This window comes from Gekko japonicus, unplaced genomic scaffold (genome assembly GCF_001447785.1).
Source record: "Gekko japonicus isolate JY-2015 unplaced genomic scaffold, Gekko_japonicus_V1.1 scaffold416, whole genome shotgun sequence".
Lineage (NCBI taxonomy): Eukaryota > Metazoa > Chordata > Lepidosauria > Squamata > Gekkonidae > Gekko > Gekko japonicus.
This window is the reverse complement of record NW_015172564.1, coordinates 968,420-989,481: the sequence shown is the minus strand read 5'-3', so window position 1 is coordinate 989,481 and position 21,062 is coordinate 968,420. Positions and strand designations below refer to the sequence as shown.

Here is a 21,062-nt window from a genome sequence, read left to right as displayed (position 1 = left end):
CCCCCCCCCCTTCCTGTGCCTCATAGGACTTGGGCCAGTAGAGTGGAGCCCTGCCCCTCCCTGCCCCCCTCCGCCCATCCATGCCAGCCTGTTGTCTGAAGAGGAGGCCTTGCTGCCAACGCCCCCTTCCCCCCTGCAGGGAGCCTCCTCGAAGGCAGCAGCGGAGGCATTTCGGAGCAGGCCACGCATGCCCTCCCCTTCCGACATGCTCTTGTCCAAAACAACTGGGGCAGGGAAGTCTGCACATGTCCAGCATGAGAGAGCAGTGTTTCTGGGCCCGCGCTGCCTGACTTGCCTGTTAAGCGCATTGACGAGGTCCGTCCTGGGCTGCTGCCATGGCAACCACAGAGGGAGGGAGGGAGGGAGGCGGGCTGGGCTGTGCACCTGCCCATCAGCGAGACCTGGACGCCTTCCCACGGAGGAGGAGCTCCCTGTCTTCAGGGCCGCCGTGGCAGCTGCTGGCAAGGAAGAGAGGGGCAGGCGGGTTCCAGAAGGGCCCTGCTTGCCCCAGTGGCTCCCTACGGGAGGGGGAGATGCCACGCACATGCCCGCTCAAAGGGGCGCCAGCCTGGCTGAGGCGGCAGCAGGCGGAGCTAGCGGGGCCCTCGGCCAGATCCTGCGAGGCGGCTGCTTGGCAGCAAGTAGGCAGTGAGGCAGCACCCCACGCAGCTGGTTGGGTCACGTGGGTGGCGGGGAGGGACCGGTGTGTGTGTTTCGGCCCGCCTGCTCAGAGTCCCACGTCCCGCCTGCCCTGCCTCTCTTCTCCTTCCCCTGCAGGTCTGAAGACCCCCAGCAACTGTGAACTGGTGGTGGGAGGGGAGCCGCAGTGCTGGGCCGAAGGGCGCTGCCTGCTCTTTGACGACTCCTTCCTGCACACGGCGTTCCACGGAGGCAAGTCCCCCTCCCCCCCCGTCTTTGGGCAGGCGTCCCCTGCTGCTCGAAGGCGCCCAAGGCTCGCCACCACCAGGGCGCAGCTGAAAGCAGGAAGGGCTCCCCTCAGACAGCCGCACACACCCCCTGGGAAGCCCCCCCCCCCCGCGCCCTCTCGGGCCTGTGGGACCGGGGCAGGGAACGGAGGCACAGGCAGGGCTGCTGCTGGTGGCTTTCAGGGCCTCTGTGTGGTGAACTCTGCCCCGCTCTTCTTTGCAGAGCCGGCTCCCGTAGCCCAAAGGCCCACAGGAAGCCCAGAGGCTGAGAGGGTCGGCTGAGCGATGGGACCACTTACGTGCGGGGGTGGGTGGGGGGGCATCTCCCTCCCTAGCAGCAGGCCTTCAGGTCGGGGCCGGGCAGCCACCTGCTGGGGAAGCTCTCGCTCTGAACACCCGAAGCTGCTTTCTGCTGAATCGGCCCATCGGTGCAGCAGAGTCGGCATTGCCTGCCTCGACTGGCAGGGGCTCCGGCCACGGTCTTTCTTATCATCTGCCGCCTGGTCCTTTTTAACTGGGGACGCTGCCGGGGATTGAACCTGGGACCTTCCGCATGCAGAGGCTCTTCCACTGAGCCCCGACCCCTCGAGAACATCACTGTGTCGTACAGAACTGGCCCTTTGGAACACCAGTGTCCGTGCTGCCTCCTCAGACCGGCAGTGGCTCTCCGGGGTCCTGGGCAGATGGAGGTCTTTCCCATCACCCACCCTTCAAAGGGAGACCTTGCCAGGGGCTGAACCTGACCTGCAGCCCCTCCCCCTGGGCTGGCTTTCCTGCACTGAGCAGGGGGTCATTGGACTCCCCTCTAGGACTCTGGTCTGGGGAGTCGGTGGGCCCCGGCACACTTGGGTCCTGCTTCAGCTCCAGGCAGAAAGGTTTTCCCAGAGAGAGAGAGAGAGAAAGAGAGGGGCAGAGGTGTTGTGCACTTCCCCAAGTTAATAGGTCAGGGAGAGGCTCCCGCTCAGCAGTGGAGCATTTCCTGGGCACCTCCAGTGAAAAGGCTCACAAGGCCCTGGGGAGCAGCTGCCAGTCCGAGGAGGCGATCCGCATGGCGGGCCGAGGGTTGGACGGGGTAGAAGGCCGCTTCGTGTCTCCTCCGCATTTGCATTGTGCTGCTCCGGTCTTGCCAGCTTGTCCTGCACAGTTCCCTGGCGGGCCATTTGGAAAGTTGTAGCAAAGCACAGGAGAGGAGAGCCAAGTGCAGGGACTGGGAAGGAAGCGGCTCGCTTCCCCCCACACACACCTTGACAACAGCTAACTTGCAGGTAGACGTTTAGCGGGCAGAACAGCCCAGGCCAGATCTTAGCAGGGTGGAAGGTGCTGGGGGCCGGTCTTCCCAGCTGCCCCTGGCTCTGTGTGTGTGTGTGTGGTGGGCGGGGAGTGTTCGTTCCGCCTTTCCCAGCTGGGCACCTTTTCTGCCTGGCTGTGCCAGGCGGCCAGAGTGGGCTGGTGCGGAGGTGGTGACGGCGGGGGCGGGCTGACTGTGCCCGGAGGACAGAGGAAGACTTACCTGCTTGCTGCTTCTTTGGTCTGCAGGTTCCCCCGAAGAAGGCCCCCGCGTTGTCTTCATGGTGGACCTCTGGCATCCAAACGTCGCCGCGGCCGAGCGCCAGGCCCTCGATTTTATTTTTGCTCCAGGACGATGATCCAGCTGCCCTGGCAGAGCGGGGTGGAGGGTAGGCCAGGGGCCCAGAGGGGGGTTGCCAGCCCACTACGGCCTCTCCACAGCTCTTCGTCTGTCCTGGTGCGCATGTGCACCCGTGCGCGCACACACACATGCACCCCTGGGGTGGGGTTTGCTCCTTGCACCGTTTTTTGTACATGGAACTTTCCACCGCCGTTGGTCCCCCCAACTCTTTCTTCCCATCCTGGGAGGGTGGCCTTCCCCCACCCCCGTCGCTCTGGGGTTAGACACAGTGCCGCTGTCGTGTGTGTTATGTTGCTAGCTGTGTTTTGCCGTGTCCAGAACTTAGCGCCCCCACCACCACCACCACTCAGTGTTGCTGTGTGAACTCCCCTTTGTGGTCATCTTTCTAGACAAAGCAACGCCTTGGCCCGCTCCAAGGGAACTTGGCCCCTCTCCCCTGGGGGAAGAGGGTGTGGCAGCCAGGTGGGTGGGTGGGGGGGGCCCTCTTGCTGGCTGCCCCATTCTGCCAGAGGCTGCCGCACACGTTGGGGGGGGGGCTGCTGCCCCAACCCCTTTTTCTCCAGCTTTGCCTCCACCACTCACACCTTGTTTGCTCCATTGCCTGCCCTTGGAGGGTGGCAAGCCTCTGCTGCTGGGCTGGGGGCAGGAGGCGAAAGCCAGCCGGCCTGCCCACTGGGTGGCTGGCAAGCAGGAAGGGAGAGGAGCAGGCTGGGCTCCAGGAAGCCACGGGGCAGAGCGCCTCTCAGCCCCAGAGGAGGGTTCAGGGCCAGGACGGAAGCTGCCAGACCTCGTTTCCCCACGTCATGGTCCTGTGGTGAAGAGACCCCTCCCCCCCCCAGCAAAGCCATGCATGATTTGGGACGCCTCCGACTGACCAAGCAGCTGGAGGGAGTCTTCTGGGGCAGGCCGCGGGGCTCCGTAAAGCCTGCTACGGCTTGGGAACCATTTTGTGCCCGTGACAACCAAGGCAAGCAAATAAAACTCCTGTGCTGAAAGATGCCGCCGTCTGTGAGCCTCTCTGCCGGGAAGAGGGTGGGGGCGGGGCGAAGTCACAAGCTGCCTTCATGTGAGGGATGGAGAACTCTCCTGGGTGCGGGAGCCAGTGTTCCCTCTAAGCTAAGTGAGTGTGAGCCAGCTCAGTTTTTTAGCCTCCAGCTCACACATTTTTGCCTTGGCTCAGGACGGGATGGCTCCGGAGGAAACTGATTTACGCAGCAGCCCGCTCGCTCACTGCTTTAATGCCGGCAGCTCACAAAGTGGAATTGTTGCTCACAAGACTCCACAGCTTAGAGGGAGCCTCGGTGGGTGCACCACCTTCTCTCCAAGATGAGGCTCCAGGCTTGAACAAGCTCTTTCCACAGGTGTGGAAGTTTCTGCCAGAAGAAAACCAGGCAGGTTTTCCCATTTGTTCTTCCTGCCCCATCTGCGACCAGTTAAGCAGAGGAGCACTGACTGGGAAGCCCCTGGTGGGCCCCATCTGAGCTGTGCCTCCAACACACGGCGCAGCCCCAACCCCCAAGCACAGGCCGCCCCTCTCACGCCACTGGGAGGTGGAGGTTGGCGGCGGCAGCCTGGCTCACAGAGCTCTTGGCAGGGTCACAGGAGACGACACGAAAAATGCTTTGGCAGTTAAGGGTCAAGAATCTTGCCGGCAGTAGCAGGGCACCCCCCACCACCACCCGGTGCATCTGAGAATCCAGCAGAGGACTTCTCTCCCCAGTTTATCATTAAGTCATAAGGGACTAGTGACCAAGGCTCCCTCTAAGCTGTGGAGTCTTGTGAGCAAAAATCCTACTTTGTGAGCTCCTGGCCTTAAAGTGGTGAGCGAGCCATTTGGCTCCTGCATTAATTAGTTCGCCCTGGAGCCATCCTTCCCGAGCTGAGACAAAAATGTGTGAGCCGGGGGCTAAAAAACTGAGCTAGCTCGTAAGAACTTAAGAGACGCCAATGTTGGATCAGGCCAAAGGCCCATCCAGTCCAACACTCAAGTGTCACACAGTGGCCAGAAATACCAGGGGCCATCAGGAGGTCCAGCAGTGGGGCCAGGACACCAGGAGCCCTCCCACTGTTGACCCCCCCAAACACCAAGAATACAGAATATCACCTGCCCCAGCCTGTGAGTCCCTATCTATACCTTGTGGCTAAGAGCCACTGATGGACCTCTGCTCCATATGTTGATCCAGTTCCCTCTTGAAGCTGTCCATGCTTGTAGCCGCCACCACCTCCTGTGGCAGTGAATTCCATGTGTTCATCGCTCTTTGGGTGAGGAAGGACTTCCTTTTATCTGCTCTAACCCAACTGCTCAGCAATTTCATGGAGTGCCCATGAGTTCTTGTATTGTGAGAAAGGGAGAAAAGTACCTCTTTTTCAGCCTGCTCTATCCCATGCATTATCTTATCACTAACTCAGCTTAGAGGGAGCACTGCTAGTAGCCTGCTTTTGCCACCAAAACGCGAGTGGATAACTGAGAACCAGAGCTGGAGACTTGCCCTTTTGTGGGGGGCACAGGCGGCCTTCTGCTCAAGCAAAGCCTCTCTTGCCGAAGGGCCGCACTGAGGTCCGTCCACCCTCTGGCCGGGCGGCTGGTGCGGACAGATGGCCGGCCGGCGGCAAGCCTTGTTTTTCGGGAGGCAGCTGCAGGCACAGCGGGTGTTTGAGCTCCCTGCTTTTGTTGCTACGCAAACAGCACTGCATGGTTGGAAACTGAGCCACCCACGGCCCGGCTGCTGCGGTGTGTGCGTGTGGGGGGAGGTCACATGGCTAGAGTCTCCACCCACCGCCCCTTCCCGGCTCCAATTCAGAGGGGGAGAGGGAGGGTGGTGCCGCCGCCCCCACCACAAGGGACAGAAGGCAGCCTCCGGCCCACTGATCTCTGCAAGGAAAAGGTCGATTTGGTGTAGTTGTTAAGAGCACGGACTGTAATCTGGGAGAACCGGGTTTGACTCCCCACTCCTCCGCATGCAGCTGCTGGTGTGACCTTGGGTCAGTCACAGTTCTCTCAGAGCTGTTCTCTCGAGTTCTCGAGAGCTCTCTCAGCCCCGCCCACCTCCCAGGGTGTCTGTTGTGGGGAGGGGAAGGCGTTTGTAAGCCACTCTGAGACTCCGAGTGGAGGACAGGGTATAAATCCAATCTCCTCTTCTTCACGTGGATGAACAACTCAAAGGCAGGCCTCACGGCTGGAGCGGGAAGCTTTTATTACATCAGTGCTCCCCCTGCATGTGTACAAAAAGTCTGCCCCCCATGAAACATATTTCCTTTCCCCTCCCATTGAGAGTCCCCCATCCCCACCCGGGAAAGGGCGTGTGTGTGTGTGTGAGCGTGGTCCATGCCAAACATTTGGTATCAGCAGTCAGGACGCATAAATGACAGACGTGGCCAGCAGTTAAACCTTCTGTGAGAGGGGAAGGCAGAGACTCTCCCCCACAGCCACGGAGAAGAGCACCCAGGTCTCATCCTGCAAGGTCTCATCTCACTTGCACGTGCGGCTGCAAGGGCATGTCTGAAAACCTTCCACCCCCAGGTGGCCACTCTTTGCAGATTCAGAGAGCTTTCAAGACAGCGGGCTGTAGCGTTCTTGCGGGTGTGGACTCGTCTCCTCCCTCCGGGAGGCAGGAAGCTGCGGCCTTCAGTCTCAGCTGGGAAGAACGGCGCAACTCCCGAGAAGACGCCTTCCACCCTTCCCGCCTGCAGCTGCCGAAGCTGGGGAGGGGGAGGGGGAGGCCACCCAACCCCCACCAGGAAGGCTGTGCCTTCTTGGACAAAGCACAACTGTAAGGAGGTGTATCATCCAGTGTGGAATGACCTCCCCCCACCGCCCCACACCTGCTTCAAAAAAGAAAGGCACTTTTGCCCCAGGTTCAAAGGCTGGCTTCTTTGCGCTGGGGGCCACCTGGCCAGCTCAGAGCAGGTTCACGCCGTGCTTCAGCAGCTTCTGCTTGGCCCTGGAGGGCAGGGTGAAGGCACTGTCCCGGGGATTGGGTGCCCCTGAATTGCGGAGGGGGGAGCCCAGCTGTTGGAAGTACGTCTCTTGGACAGCGTTCCGGCAGGCGTACACGGCGGTGGAGGCGTTCCTGAGGGACCGGCCCACGAGGCAGGCGGGGGGGGGGGGGGGGGGAGAGAAAGAGAAGCGCCATTGATGAGCTCGGCCAGGATGCAGCAGAGACCCAGCTGTGGTCACAAGCTGCTGCTGTACACCCCCCCCCCCACTAGACTGCTGTGAAGATGGAATCCCCCCCAAAAAAAATAAGCACAGAGAAGGTGCAAAGCAACCTGCGCCAAACATGGGGGGCTGGTTGAACATGTGCCAGCAAATTCCCTCTTGTTGGCTAGTGTAAAGGTAAAGTCTACAGGGCTGCCCTGCCTCCCCCCTAAAAAATCCACAGCCCCCCCCCCCACACACAGCTTTTCTGCCCTCTCAGAACTCCCTGGCTAGGCTGGGGGAGGAAGAATCATTTTGTCAGAGACTTGCTTAGCGTTTCCAGGCACACAGGACCCGCACCATTAGAAACACTCACGACAGAATTCACATTCGTGTCCTGAATAAAGGTATCTCGGCCGACCAGCCCATCTCAGAGCAGTCCCCCCTGTCCCCCCACCTGCAGGATCCTCCTAAGATCACCTTCACTACCCACGGTCTTGAGGAAGAAGGGACGCTTTTAGGAGGACCTTACATGAAAGCAAAACCTTTCAGGGGCTAAATGTTCTCCAAGCCTTTGGTGACCACCCAATCAACTGTTAAGTGCTGTGTATGCCAACAAGCCAACTGTTGCACGTGTCTCATTCTGCACTACCCTCTACCAGAGGCAGGAAAAACGTCTTCATTCTTTCTGTCACATCTGTGAAGGAGGCAAGACTCTATGGTCTGGTGAGAGGCCTTCTACACCCTGGGAATGACCCCCGAGGTCACAACCCAAAGGAATGGTACCTGGGTCTGCAATCTGTACAGGCTGAGAGTTTACAAAGTGCTTTTGTTTCTGCCAGAGAGGAAGAGAAAGAAGCAAGAAGCCAGGGGGCCAGCGTACCTAAGAGACCGCCTCTCCCCATATCAGCCCCAGAGGGCACTGAGGTCCACAAATCAACATCTGCTAGTGGTCCCCGGCCCCAGGGACGTCCTGCTTGCCTCGACCACGGCCAGGGCTTTTTCAGCCCTGCCCCCCACCTGGTGGAATGAGCTCCCGTGTGAGACCAGGGCCCTGCAGGACCTATTGCAGTTCCGCAAGGCCTGCGAGATGGAGCTCTTCCCCCGGGCATTTGGTTGAGGCAGCGGACGTCCCCCCCCCAGCTTCTCTGGTCCTGGTTTTTTTGGCCCAGCTTTTTCTGGCCAAATTGTCCACCAGTGGCCTGACTCTGACCGGTCATTGGACTACCTCTATAGTTACACGGTATTTTATGATATCTTATGTGTAAATTGTTATTTTAATACTGTTTTAATTGTATTATTTAATTGTTGTACATCGCCCTGAGCCCATTTTGGGGAGGGCAGTATATAAATCTAATAAAATGAATAAATAAATAAATAAATTTGAAGCGGAGTCAGTGCCATAGAAATACAGATGATCCTAGCTGGAGGAGAAAAGGCACAGAATCATAGAGTCACAGAGTCGGAAGGGGCCCGACAGGCCATCTAGTCCCACCCCCTGCCCAATGCACGACCAGCCTGCAGCATCCCTGACAAGGGTTTGTCCAGCCGCTGCTTAAAGGCTGCCGGTGAGGGGGATGCATCAGCACAGTCCTCCGTACTCAGACCTAAAGCTATAGAGCTCAGGAGGAGAAGGCAAGGGCAGCCCTTCCGTCCGGGACAGGGAAAGAAAGAGGGTCTGCAAAGAGCTTATAAACCCCTGGAACATAGAGATGACAGTCTCCATTTTACTGCAAACCATTCTTACAGCCGGATTCCCCCACGGCAGCCATGAGTAGTGTTCCCTCTAAGCTGAGTTAGTGTGAGCTAACTCACAGGTTTTTAGCCTCCAGCTCACAGATTGTTGTCTTAGCTCAGGAAGGATGGCTCCAGAGCACACTAATTTATGCAGCAGCCAAATCGTTCGCTTACAACTTTAATGCCAGTAGCTCACAAAGTAGAGTTTTTGCTCACACGACTCCGCAGCTTAGAGGGAACACTGCCCATGACAACACGGTGCTGAAACTAGAGCAGGAAAACCCAAAATGCTGAACAAGGTACTGGGGGATTCCTGAGTGCTGGCAGCTTCATGAATTAAACAGCCCATGTCCTTAGTTTTCATCATCAGCAATAAGATTCAGTACCAAAGACTGCATTTTTAGCACTTTCACTCTGATCCTTGCTCAGTCCGTTATGTTTGCCCAGGGTGTGTGTGCTTTTTAGATTCTGAACAGTCTCCCTTTCGTTCTTAAGGCAGTCTCTGTGAGCCACATTAAACCTCCTGTGCGAGAGAAAGGGCGGAGGGTAGCAGTTACCCCTGGAGTCCAAGCAGGTGGGCCGGTCCCCTCGGCAAACAGAGAGAAGCGAGGAAGATGTGACTGCAGCATGGAATCTTTATACAGCCAAGCAGCAGAGGGGGCCAGGCTCAGACCCTCAGGTGGAACATGTGCCTTTATCATAATAAAGGCTTGATGGTTGCAGCTGAGAAAGAAAGGGCCAGTCCGGGCCCGGTGAGTCACCAAACCCCTCCCTCATGCCCACGTGAGCAGAAACCAGCATTGCTGCCCCCCCCACACACCATGCCACACTCAGAGTCATAAACATTACGGCAGGACCGGATTGCCCCTCCCCAATCAGCTGGGTTTTTCCTACCCCCCACAACTTGAAGCCCAGATCTTTGCCGACCCTGGAAGAGCACGCAGCCAGCACAGCCTAGACAGGGAAGAGCCGCGGCTGAAGCACCCATTTCTGCCCTAATGTGGCCAGCAGACCCAAGCCAGGGTTTTCAGGGAGCGCAGCATGCTGTTTTCCTCAAAAAACCATGACTTCCTGAAGCATGACAAGGACATGTGACCCAGGAAGGGAGAGGGGAGGCCCAACAGCCATTCAAAGGTTTAGCCAACTGATGGACCAGCTGGGCTGACTAAAGCTTGATGCTTTACTGGTACGGGACATACTCCTTCTGGAAGATTGAGTGGCTGACTTGATGTGTGTCGTTACTTTCCTTAGGCAGGGGGTGGGTGGGAATCAGAAACCTGAAAAAAGGAAGACAGACGAAGCCTCGCTCTGCCTGCTGGAACGCAACCGGCATGCTTCGCTTCTGCTCAAAGAAGCCGCCAAGACACACTGATGGTCCCTGAAGGCTTGGAGCCGGCAAGCGCTGGTGCTGCCTGTGAACCTCAAGACCCAAGAGCTGCATCTTGCTGAGAGCCAGGATCCGCACACAGCCCCCAGCCACGCCAATGCCTCCAAAGCGCTCCCATTTGACCCCCTTACCGGACAGTGATTTCTGACACCGTTGGCAGCTGGTGAAAGTCCGTGTGGAGCAAGCTCACGGCTCGCAGGAAGTGTTGGTCCTGGGGGCCGGCGGCTGGCAGGAAGTTCGCTGGAAAGGGAGAGGATTGGGGTCGGTGAGCAATGCAAGGGTCAAGCAGAAAGGCAGCTGGGAAGGGGAGAGGGAGGCCGCTGGGTGGCTCTCCCACCCCACTGCCAGGGGCGGGGGAGGCCGCCCAGGCCCCTGCTCCCGTTCCCAACTGGAGAATAGGGTCAAGTTCACACAGACAGGCGAGGCCTTCTCTTTTCCTTGGAATGCTTGCGGTTTGTGTGGATCCATTCATTTTCTCCATTCATGCCTCACCACCACCACCACCACCACGAGGTCTTCACAGAGCAAAATTAAGCAGCTCCGAAGCTAATTCCTGTGCACGATGGTAAGGGAAGAAGACAGAAAGCGCACCCCTCACTCAGTGCAGAAGGCGGCTTTCACAGGACCTAAAATAAGGCTGAGGTTCTACTCTGCATTTTCTGTTGGTTTTTATGCCAAAGTCCTGATGCTATCCTGGTAAGGCCAGCCAGTATTTTCGCTCTTTTGCTGAAAGAGGCCGGCCGGCCAAAGTAGCAGTGGCAGCATTCGAACCGAGGGCTGTATGACCCCAACCAGCTTGTGCCGCTCTCCTTTACATGCCCCCCCCCCAAAAAAAAAATCCCAAAAGCCAGGAGGGCTCCCTCTCCACCTCCAGACCTGCCCCAAAGGAATTAAAGCGGCATGTTCTCCTGGCTTGGCTGTTCCCGGAACCCTCCCTTTCTCTTCTTGAATCACCCAGCCCCCCCCTTTCTCTTCTTGAATCTCTGGCAGCCTGCAGCCCACACCGCATCCCCCCCGACCCAGTTCTAGCTTGATTGGGCCTGAGATGATGATGACGAAGAAGATGAAGAGGAGGAGGAGGAGATTGGATTTATTCCCCTTGCCCTTCACTCGGAGTCTCAGAGCAGCTTACAAACGCCTTTCCCTTCCCCTCCCCACAACAGACACCCTGTGAGGTAGGTGGGGCTGAGTGAGCTCTGACAGGAACTGCTCTTTTTCAAGGACAGCTCTTGTCAGAACTGTGGCTTGCCCAAGGTCATCCAGCAGGTGCAAGTGGAGGAGTGGGGAATCAAACCCGGTTCTCCCAGATCAGAGTCCGCGCACACTTAACCATGACACCAGACGGGCTTCATGACAGCAAGTCACGCCCCCCCCCCAAGGGCAGTGGGAGCAGTCCTCTTCCAGGAACGAGCCCCTCCTGCAGGGTCACAGGGGCCAGCCCCCTCCCAGCTCGCCGTGCCCCATCCAGCCCTCACCGGTGAGAACATTCTGGATCGAGTCGTAGTGCGCAAAGCCATAGGAGCTCTTGACCGAGGAGGGGCCGTCCTTCGGAAGGGTTTCCTTGAGGTGGACCTCCAAGCCGTTCAGCGAGGCCAGGCTGCTGTGATACTGAGAGGGAGAGACGCATCAAGCCCAAGGCAAGGCCCCCTCTGGGTCAACACACCCACACAGGGCAGGACTGGAGGAGCTCTGGCATTCCGCGTGCCGCTTGGGGCGCCGCTCCAGCCCACACAGTCCGGCTGCCAGCAGCATGGGTCCATTCCTGAGGTGGCGCTCCTTGGACTCAGTCCGGTGGGGCCCCCCCCCCACCTCTACCTGTGTCAAGCCATGCTTCACTTTGCTTCACACGGTTTGCCACTGACGCTGGGGGGAGTGAGTGCGGCGTGCGTGGGAGTGCCTCTGTCTTAGACGGCAGAGCCTCTTCCTCAAGATGTGCCTCTCTCTGGTTCACAGGGAGCGGTCCTTGAAGCTCTCCGTGCCAGCTTGTGTAGCAGATCGTGGGATCGTGTATTCCCATGGGAAGGGGGGCAGGAGACGCAGGAGCCTGGCTGCAGGGCGTGATGTGTGTGTGTGTGTGGGCCTTAGGAGGGGCTACAGTTTGAACAGTCTATATCTGTGCCTGAACCCGCCAAAATGCTTTAGAACGAACACAGTATTGATCATGCCTGGAACTTGTTTAACGTAATAAAGCTTTTCACTGCCAAAGACCGTGTGTGCTTGAGAGTGACTTGACCAGGGAGTCTGACCGCCTGCCTTGCCTGCCTGCTTGCCATGGTGTCTGGCCATGGGACCCGCCCGGCACTTGCAGGGCCCCTGCGGCAGGGAAGGTCACGGCAGAGCAAAGGGCAGCAGTGCGCCCTTGACTGGGGGAGCATCACCCACGGGCAGCTCAGTTGCCACCACCCATGTCGCCCCCAGATTCTTTGTGCATAACCCCCCCCATTGAGGAATCTGCTGGATGGTCTCAGGAGGACCCTTCTCAAGGGGGGGGCTCCTGGGGGCAGAAGGCAAGACTCTGACAGCACTGCAGGGAGTTCTGGTGTGGGGGGGTATGGGGCTCTAACCGTGGGGGGAGGAGGGGTGCTAAGCAAAAACGGCCGCCGTCTCTTACCACGTCCTCGATGGAGCCCTCGCTCTCCGCAAACGGCTCTTCCGCCAGGAGAGCCAGCACCAGGCCTCGGACGCGGTGGACGTACAAGGCCATCCTCACCAAAGCTGCCCCGCCGGGCCCGTTGCTGATGGCTGCTGACGCTGCGCCCGGTCCCCCCGGACTCCTGCAGTGAGAACGGGCGCTTGGTCTGCAGAGCACGGGGCACGGGCACCCCGTCCTGTGGCTTCCCTGGGGGCTGGCCCTCTTGGGGCGGGGCCGAGGTTCGGCTGCAGAGCACCAGCCTGGTATGCAGAAGGTGCCGAGTTCCATCCCCGACACAGCACCTCCAGGAAAAGGACTGGGGAGCCCCCCCCCCCCCAGTGCTGGGGAAGGAAGGCCTTTCTTGGCCCGCGACTCGGGAGAGCTGCTGCCCACCAGAAGGGTCAGCACCGAGGGGGAGACACGGGGGACACCAAGGGCCTCTGCTGGCTTCACAGGGTCCTCGGAGAGACCGCTCGAGTGGAGGGCCCCCACCCAGCCAGGACATCCAGGGGGAAAGCTTCTGCAGCCCAGGGGGGCGGAGCTCAGGTCCAGCCCTGGACGAAAGCAGCTGGCCTCGGGGGGACCCGACTGATGCCCGGGGGAGGGGGGCAGGGCCTTTGTCTGGGTCCTGCTCTTCTCCACGGCTGGGACTCAAAAAGGTCATTCTCCTTCACTCCACTCCATTCTGACCAGTGGGGCTTTGAACCCGGGGGCCCCCAGGATATCCCAGCCACACACGCCGTCCACCACACCACGACAGCTCGCTCCAGGGGGTGCCAACCCGTGTTCCCTCTCAGCTGAGTGAGTGTGAGCCAGCTCAGTTTTTTGGCCTCCGGCTCACACATTTTTGTCTCGGCTCAGGAAGGGATGGCTCCAGAGCAAACTGATTTATGAGGGTGCCCAATCGCTCGCTCACAACCTCAATGCCAGGAGCTCACCAAGTAGAATGTTTTACTCACAGCTCAGAGGGAGCCTTGGGACCAACACCCCCCTCCCCAAATCAAGTTCATAATCTCTGAGCTGAACCTGGGGGGTGAGAGGTGGCACAGAGCACGGATCTCACGCCTGAAGGGAGCAGCAGACGCCCAGAGCAGGGAACCTCTGCCGGGGAGAAGCCCCTTTGCCCGTCCCCAGTTCCCACCTTACCGGGCCATCCACTCCAGGGGGAAGTCCCGCAATGCGGCGGCTTCATTTTCTAAGAGGTAAACAGGGGTGATGTGGACCCCCTGAGGTAGACAGGAACCTTCGAGGGGCAGCTGAATGCGCTCTGGGGAATGGAAGAACACAGAGGGGGGGGGGGTTTGCCTGCTGCCAGATAATATCAGCGTAAAGCCTCCAGGAGGCCATAGCCGGACACGACCCTGGCAGTTATTTGCACCACTTCTTGTACTTTCCTAAAGGAGCCCTAGAGGAGCTGCGGTGGCTCAAGTGGTTAATAACCGCAGGCTGTGGAAGGTCGGTAGTTCAGCAGTTCAAGACCCGAGTGTGCCGCATGACGGAGTGAGCTCCCATCTCTGGTCCCAGCTCCTCCCAACCTAGCCGTTCGAAAGCAAGAAATTGCAAGTAGCTAAATGGGTACCACTTTGGTGGGAAGGGGACAGCATTCCGTGCACCTCGGCATTTAGTCATGCCGGCCACATGACCACGGAAATGTCTTTGGACAGCGCTGGCTCTTCGGCTTTGAAACGGAGATGAGCACCGCAACCCTAAAGTCGGATTCGACTGGCTTTCGAGCAAGGGAACCTTTACCTTTACCTAAAGGAGCCCCACTGCTGGACCTCCTGAGGGCACCTGGTATTTCTGGCCACTGTGTGACAGAGTGTTGGACTGGATGGGCCATTGGCCTGATCCAACATTGGCTTCTCTTACATTCTTATGAGCTGATCTGTGCAGAACAGCAGAGCTTCCTCATTGCTGGGGGATGTTCTGCAGCCAAACACCCCAGGCGGTCAGTCACCACGAGGGGCGGGAAACTTGGAAACAGATGGAAAAACTTTTCTTGTGTTAACACGAATTCTCACCCACAAGCAGAGCTCTCTGCATCAAACGCCTCTGAATGTGGTCTCAGCTGACAAGCCCAGTGGACCTACCCAGGGCGTAGCAGAGGGTGTGCAACTCACGAGTAAACCCTCAGATCCCTGTGCAGCTGGCTGCAAAGCAAAGGGCCCAGGGAAGGATCAGAAAAGCCAGAGAGATCATAAGAGCGCTGTCCAAACTTCCTCCAGTCACTGCACAGACCTGAAGCAAGACTGGGCACCTGACTCCATCAACTGGAGGGGGGAGACCGTGACCCCCCCCAACTGAAGAAGAGGAGACTGGATGTATACCCCGCCCTTCACTCAGAGTCTCAGAGCGGCTGACAAACTCCTTTCCCTTCCCCTCCCCACAACAGTCACCCCGTGAGGTGGGTGGGGTTGAGAGAGCTCTGACAGAACTGTGGCTTGCCCAAGGTCATCCAGCAGGTGCAAGTGGAGGAGTGGGGAATCAAACCCAGTTCTCCCAGATTAGAGTCTGCGCACTTAACCACAACACCAAACTGGTTCTCATGGAACATTGCTGGTAGGGCCCCTGGTGTAGACGGCCACAGGCACAACGTCCAGCAGGAGGCATGGCTGCTGGCGCACGGCTGGAGGAATCTGCCTTGCCCGGTGATGCCCCCCCCGCACTCAGCACAGAACTCCTCCTCCACTTACCCTGATCCTGCAGCTGGCCTCCTCCGTTCGCTGGCAGACCCTGAAACAGAAAAGAGCCCCCAGTCACCGGGACCTGCTGAGCAGTCTGGAGAGTTGCCCCCCCCCCTGGCCTCTTTGGGGCTCTGCTGCCAAACCACGTAACGTGGTGCTCGAGTGCTTTAATGAATGACACGGGCCTGCTCCCTAAGTGGCCAGCGCTCTGCTCTTTCCAGCACGCCTTTCCCTCAGCTGCGCTTTGGCTCTAAAGCTTTGACTGCCCCCCCCCCAAAACCCCCAAAGGTGCATCCACTTCCCTAATTTCTACCAACAGATGCTAAGAGCTGCCCCCGGACCAGGAGGGAAGAGGAAGAAAAGCAGGAAGTTCTCTAAAGAAAGGAAGTACTCAGAACTGTGCTAGTCAGACATTCACACATTTCTGCATTGAAAAAAGAAGCGGGCTTCTAAAGGAGTGGGTGTTTTCGTGGACCAAAGCCCCCGGCAGAAGCAGCCCTGGAGGAAGAGAAGTCAGGCAAGGACGGAGCTGCCCTCTTGCTCCTCAGTCCCCCACGACTCCTGCGCCAGCCACAAGGCCAGGAGACCCATCTGGGACGTGGTCAGATTCTGCCCGCGCTCTCTTCAGACACGAAGGCGGCGGCAGCAGCTTCCAAGCTGGAACCTACCTCAGGGTTGGCCTCTGCCTCTTGCAACAGGACCTTGGCCGTGAGGCCGGGTGGCAGCTGTGTGCTGACAACCCTGGGGAGAGAGGATGGTTGAATGGACAAGACCTCCTTGGGCGGGAGGGGGCATATGTCTTGCTCCTCCTCAGTGGTCTCTGCTGGAGGCCAGAGCACAAGTGTGGGTGGGCAGAAGGGACCCCTGGCCAGACAACACCCAGCTGCAGGGGCCGGGACCCGACTCCACAGAAGGCAGCCCCCCAAACCCAGAGGAGAGGCAGGCAGGCAGGTAGGCAGGCCGGGTAAGGAGAATGAGGCCTGTCCCTCCCACAGGATACAGCCCCCATTTCAAGGCCTTCCACCCCAATACTCACAGCCCCTTGTAGCTGATGCATCCAGCCAGCACGTGGAGGGCACGCTGGCACGTCTGGAGGATCAGGGCCGCTTTCAGAAACCTGGACAGGAAGAGGGGGGGGGGAGTCAGGGCACGGGCAGCGCCACGGCAGAGAAGAGCCAGGGGAGGGGAGCCCGTCCCGCCAGGCGTTACTTTGGTTTTGTCCATGGCCCAAAGGGAGTTGAAGATCCGGTGCAGGTCGCTGGTGTTGTGCTGCACGTGCCTCACGTACCTCTCCCACTCCCGGTCCAGCTCTTCCCGCAGCCGCTCCTGAGGAGGACACGGAGACCCCATCAGCCTCTCCAAGGACCACCGGAGAACGCTGCTGATCTACGCTCCCCCTGAACACCACTCTTCGTCCAAACTGCACATTCACATGCAAAACGCCAGACTTCTGACAGCAGCAACTTTCTACCCTGAACCACCTTTATGTGAAAAGAAACCAGGAGGAGGGAAAGGGGAAGGCCCTGGGGCGAGAGCTTCCTCTCCTGGCGGTGGGAACCGCAGCCCCTTTTGCTGCCTTGCCCTCGGCGGCAGGCTCCTGTCCAACACTCGGGAGGGGACACTCCGCGGGAATCCAGAGGGACCCCGAGTTCAGCCCTGGGGGAGCTGATCTTCATGCCGGGAGAGAGTGGCTCTGGATCTCCAGACGTCCACCACCAAGGAGCGAGTGTCCCTGAGCACCCAGGGAGCTTCTGGCTCTCTGCACCACCTCCTGCCAGCCACTTCCAGGGACACGTGAGAGAATTAAGCAGTGAGCAAAGGCAAGGCCATGAGCCAGGCGGAGACCGAAGACAGACCCACCCCTTGTCCCCACAGAGGGCCTGGATAACTTTGGGCATACACACTCGTGAACCTCTGCAGTCCACCCCACAAAAACACTCTAGAGAGCCTGGCTTGAGCCGAGAAGCAAATAACCATTCAGACCAAAAAAGGGGGGGGGGGAGTGGCGATCCAATTTACAGCAGGGTCGAGAGAGCCCACTGCAGTGCCCAGGTGCCTGCTCTGCGCTGGGAGAATGAGGCAGACACAAGCCGCAGGAAGACCCAGAAGGTCTGCTGTTCCCGAGCCCAGGCCGCCAGCTCCCACAGGGCACCAGGCGAGAGAGACAACTCTGCAGCAAGGCTCCCTCTCAGCTGTGGAGTCTTGTGAGCAAAAATTCTACTTTGTGAGCTGCTGGCTTTAAAGTTGTGAGAAAACGAGTTGGCTGCTGTATAAATCAGTTTGCTCTGGAGCCATCCTTCCCGAGCCGAGACAAAAATGTGTGAGCTGGAGGCTAAAGAACTGTGCACTAGCTCACACTAACTCAGTTCAGGGGGAACACTGCTCTGCAGGGAAAGTGGGGTTCCAAAGCAGCAAGGTCCAAGCGGTCAGTCAGGATGGGGCCTGCCTCCAGCCACATGGAAGCAGCGGAAGGCTGGACGTGCAGGAGGAGGGGGGGAGGAAGGAAACTCTCAGAAGAGAGTGGTCCAGGCCAGCTCACGGGCAGAAGTCCTGCCCCCACTCACCTTGTAAGCTTGAGGAAGGGAGCCGTTGTAAAAGCAGAAGAGCCCAATCAAGAGATCCAGGAAGGACTGGCAGCTGGTATCCGGCAGGTCGGCAGCACAGCCCAGCACCTGTGGCACGCGAGCGCGTGAGACTGAGCCCCCTCCTCCCCAGCCCGTGCCGCTTCCCCAAGCCTTCCCCCCCTCGGGAGCCCCCACCCCACAGGGACTCACCCACAGGTAGCTGCCCTCCACACGCACGGCAAACTTGAGCTTCCTCAGACGAATGAGCTGCGGCGGAGAGCCCGAGATCTCGGCCATCCAGCGGACCACGCCTGCCACCTGGCTGCACAGCAGCTCCTGCTGCCCCAGAGGCGTCTGCCAGGGAAGGAGGGAAGAGACGCTACAGACAGGAGCCTGCCGGGACCCCAGGCGCCGCCGTGGCTGAAAGCCACATCTCAGGACCCAGCAGCGAGAGAGGCGTCCCTCCCCGAATCTTTGCAAACCCCCCCCCCAACTATGGAAGGGGTCAGTGCGTGGGCCGGGGGGGGGGGGAATCGCTAAAGCTAAGACACAGGAATGAGAATGGCAAGACGGCTTCCACCGCTTCAGGCAACAGTACAGAATACACCATGGCGGGAACGAATTGCTCAAGGTTTTTGCCATAAGGAGTATAACGAGTCCTTGTGGGAGTATGATAAGGCATGCAAAACATGTAAACTGTGTGGTTCCATAAGAATATATTGGCTCTGAAGAAGCAGAATCGAAACTCTCTCGGCCGACAGGAGACGTCAGCCTGGTTTCTCAGCCTCCCTGCAGACCTGAAGGTTTGAAACTAAGAAAGTTTGAAACAGCAAAGAAGATTACAGTGTTTTCAAGGACTGCATACAGTCCATTTACTGGTCTTGCTTTGGGAAGGCTTCTTTATACTTGTGTATTTGTTTCATAGCTTTTGTTTAAATAGCAATAAGTAGAAGAGAGAAGAAGAGATTGAATTTATACCCTGCCCTTCACTACCCAAGGGAACCACAGAGCGGTTTACAAACTCCTTTCCCTTCCCCTCCCCACAACAGACACCCTGGGAGGTGGGTGGGGCTGAGAGAGCTCTTGACAGAAACGGCTCTTTTTCAAGGACAGCTCTTATCAGAACTATGGCTTGCCCAAGGTCATCCAGCCAGGTGCAAGTGGAGGAGGAGTGGGGAATCAAACCCGGTTTGTACATGTGGATCATACCAAAAGATTTATAGTTTAATCTCTATGAATGACTTTCTCATTTATTATGTTTGAGACTTAATGCCTTTAAGTCACACTTTCAGTGGTATTTGACCTTGAGCAATTCATTCTCTCCATGATTGTTTTTGTTATTATACTTCGTGTCTCCGTGGTCCCGTTGTATTTAGTGTCAGGCCACAGTACAGTCAGAAAGGGCACTGTGCCCCCACCCCCCACCCCCGAGTCACAGCCTGGCACCCTCAGCAGCTATTGTTTTGGACAACAACAGCTGCTGGGAAAGTCCTGGGAAAGAGAAGGCTTAGAGGGGAACATGATTGCAGTCTTCAAGTATCTGAAGGGCTGTCATGTAGACGATGGAGCAGATCTATTCTCTCTTGCTCCGGATTGCAAGACTAGATCTAATGGGTGGGAATTACAAGGGAGTCGTTACTGGCTAAATATCAGGATAAACTTCCTGACTGTGAGAGTGGTTGAGCAGTGGAACAGTCTGCCTCGGGAGGTGGCGGATGCTCCTTCGCTGGACGTTTTCAAGCAGAGGCTGGACAACCATCTTTCGGGTATGTTGTAGGTATGTAGGGCTCTCTCTCGGCTGTTCTCCTGCAGAGTGCAGGGGGTTGGACTAGATGACCTCCAAGGTCCCTTCCAGCTCTAACATCCTCTGATTCTATGGAGAGCCCACGTCAGAAACAGCAGAGAGACTGAAGCCCTGGCATTCCCGGTGGGTGCCCCGGGGGCCACTGCCAGAGTAGTGTTCTTTCTTTTGTTATTTCTGCATGTGTGTGTGTGCGTGTGCACGTGTGCCTGGAAGTCATGGCGACTCCTACTAAGGCAGGGAAGGCATTCAGAGAAGTGGCTTGATAGCCTGCCTCTGCCTCCTGGCCCTGATATTCTTTGGAAGTCTCCCATCCAAACACTTGTCAGGGTTGGCCCTGCTTAGCTGTTCTTCCTGACCACACAGAACCTCTGCCCCAAGCAGCTCCCAGCCTCCCAGGAAAGGGGCGGTAGACGCCCTCCAGTGGTGACAAGGCAGGGTTGCCTGGGGATCCAGCCCGTCTCAACCTGGGCACCTTTGCTCACTGACCTAAGTAGGCCAAGCCGTTGCCTGCTGACCCTACCCACCCACTCGTCCAAAGCGGCGGCTGCTGCTGGGCCCAAGCGACACCGGCGTACCTGGCGTGGGCTGAAATAGCAAATCCCGGCTTGCGTGGGGTCCCCTTCTTCCTTCACCTTGGAGCCATCGAAAAGGAAAAAGCAATTCCACCTGCACAGCATCAGGGAACAAGCGATGAGACAAGAAGAGTTTCCACATGTGACCTACTAGGGGCACAGAACAGGCACATCCCCAGCTACCAATTTCTGACCACCCAGAGCTCAGGAGTGGGGGGGGGGGCGCAGGGCTGGATGCAAGATGCGCAGGCCAGGTGCTACTTTCTGCTCACGCTGCTGCAGGCTTCTGACACATTCTCGAAGAAGAGCCCTGCGCGTGACAACCAACCAACCAACCAACCCCCCCCACACACACACACATCTGCTACGTTGCACAGGGAGTGAAAGAGATCCCCGTCCTCCGTCCTCCGCAGAGGCATCAAGGGGCAGCCGTCGAGGGCGAGGACCGGCAGGCACCCGGGAGAGAGAGTGAGGAGGAGCCCTCTGGGCCACCCAGCCGGGCCCGAAGGGGCGGCGACCGCAACGTCGGCAGGGGCAAGGCTGCCTCTCAGCCAGCCACGGAGTCTTATTGGGAGCAAAGCTTCTGCTGCTGGGCGAGCTCCTCCTGGCATGAACGCTGCGAGCGAGCCAGCCAGCCATCGGGCTGCCGCATACATCAGTTGGCTCTGGGGAGCCACATCCTGCCTGAGCCGAGGCAAACGCGTGTGAGCCGGAGGCTAAAGAGACGGTGAGCTGGCTCGCGCTAACCCAGCTGAGAGGGGGCACTGCTGGGCAGGGGCCTTACCAGGCGGCGGCGGCGGCGGCGGCGGGAGGCTCGGCCTGGGCGGCGGCCATCTGCTCCCTCTGGCGGCCCTTCCGACTCCTCCTCAGCGCATCATCCCCGGAGCCCCGCCGAGGAGGAAGGAGGAGAGGAAGACCGAGGGGGCGCCTCCTCCTCCTCCTCCTCCCCTGCCCAGAGACGGGGCGGGGG

At 58.5% G+C, this 21,062-nt stretch overlaps 2 protein-coding genes across 2 annotated transcripts in view; one reads left to right on the top strand and one right to left on the bottom strand.

Moving 5' to 3' along the window:
- Nucleotides 1-3,554, top strand: part of ASPHD2 (aspartate beta-hydroxylase domain containing 2) — a 4,712-nt gene extending 1,158 nt beyond the window's left edge. Inside the window, exons 2-3 of the mRNA XM_015421279.1 lie at nucleotides 778-891; nucleotides 2,463-3,554. Of these exons, the coding sequence (XP_015276765.1) occupies nucleotides 778-891; nucleotides 2,463-2,572 (224 nt within the window). The 3' untranslated portion in view covers nucleotides 2,573-3,554. The remainder of the gene's footprint in view (nucleotides 1-777; nucleotides 892-2,462) is intronic.
- A 2,197-nt stretch (nucleotides 3,555-5,751) lies between these two features.
- HPS4 (Hermansky-Pudlak syndrome 4) lies at nucleotides 5,752-21,035 on the bottom strand. The gene is made up of 13 exons (XM_015421278.1): nucleotides 20,877-21,035; nucleotides 20,096-20,186; nucleotides 17,927-18,070; nucleotides 17,717-17,824; nucleotides 16,352-16,478; nucleotides 16,189-16,273; nucleotides 15,821-15,893; nucleotides 15,162-15,201; nucleotides 13,615-13,735; nucleotides 12,448-12,610; nucleotides 11,312-11,444; nucleotides 9,968-10,076; nucleotides 5,752-6,644 (listed from the first exon to the last, which is right to left on the bottom strand). The coding sequence occupies exons 1-13, from the start codon at nucleotides 20,924-20,926 to the stop codon at nucleotides 6,473-6,475; spliced, it is 1,416 nt and encodes a 471-aa protein (XP_015276764.1). The 5' UTR covers nucleotides 20,927-21,035; the 3' UTR covers nucleotides 5,752-6,472.
- Between the last annotated feature and the right edge of the window lie 27 nt (nucleotides 21,036-21,062).

What these genes read in the sequence shown, in the direction of transcription:
- HPS4 (XM_015421278.1), bottom strand. Translation starts at nt 20,926, where the DNA reads ATGGCCGCCGCCCAGGCCGAGCCTCCCGCCGCCGCCGCCGCCGCCGCC. An exon ending in GATCCAGAATGTTCTCACCG is followed by an intron (nt 10,077 to 11,311) that starts GTGAGGGCTGGA and finishes CTCCCTTTCCAG; the next exon opens with CGAACTTCCTGCCAGCCGCC. An exon ending in GTGTCAGAAATCACTGTCCG is followed by an intron (nt 6,645 to 9,967) that starts GTAAGGGGGTCA and finishes CCGGTCCCTCAG; the next exon opens with GAACGCCTCCACCGCCGTGT.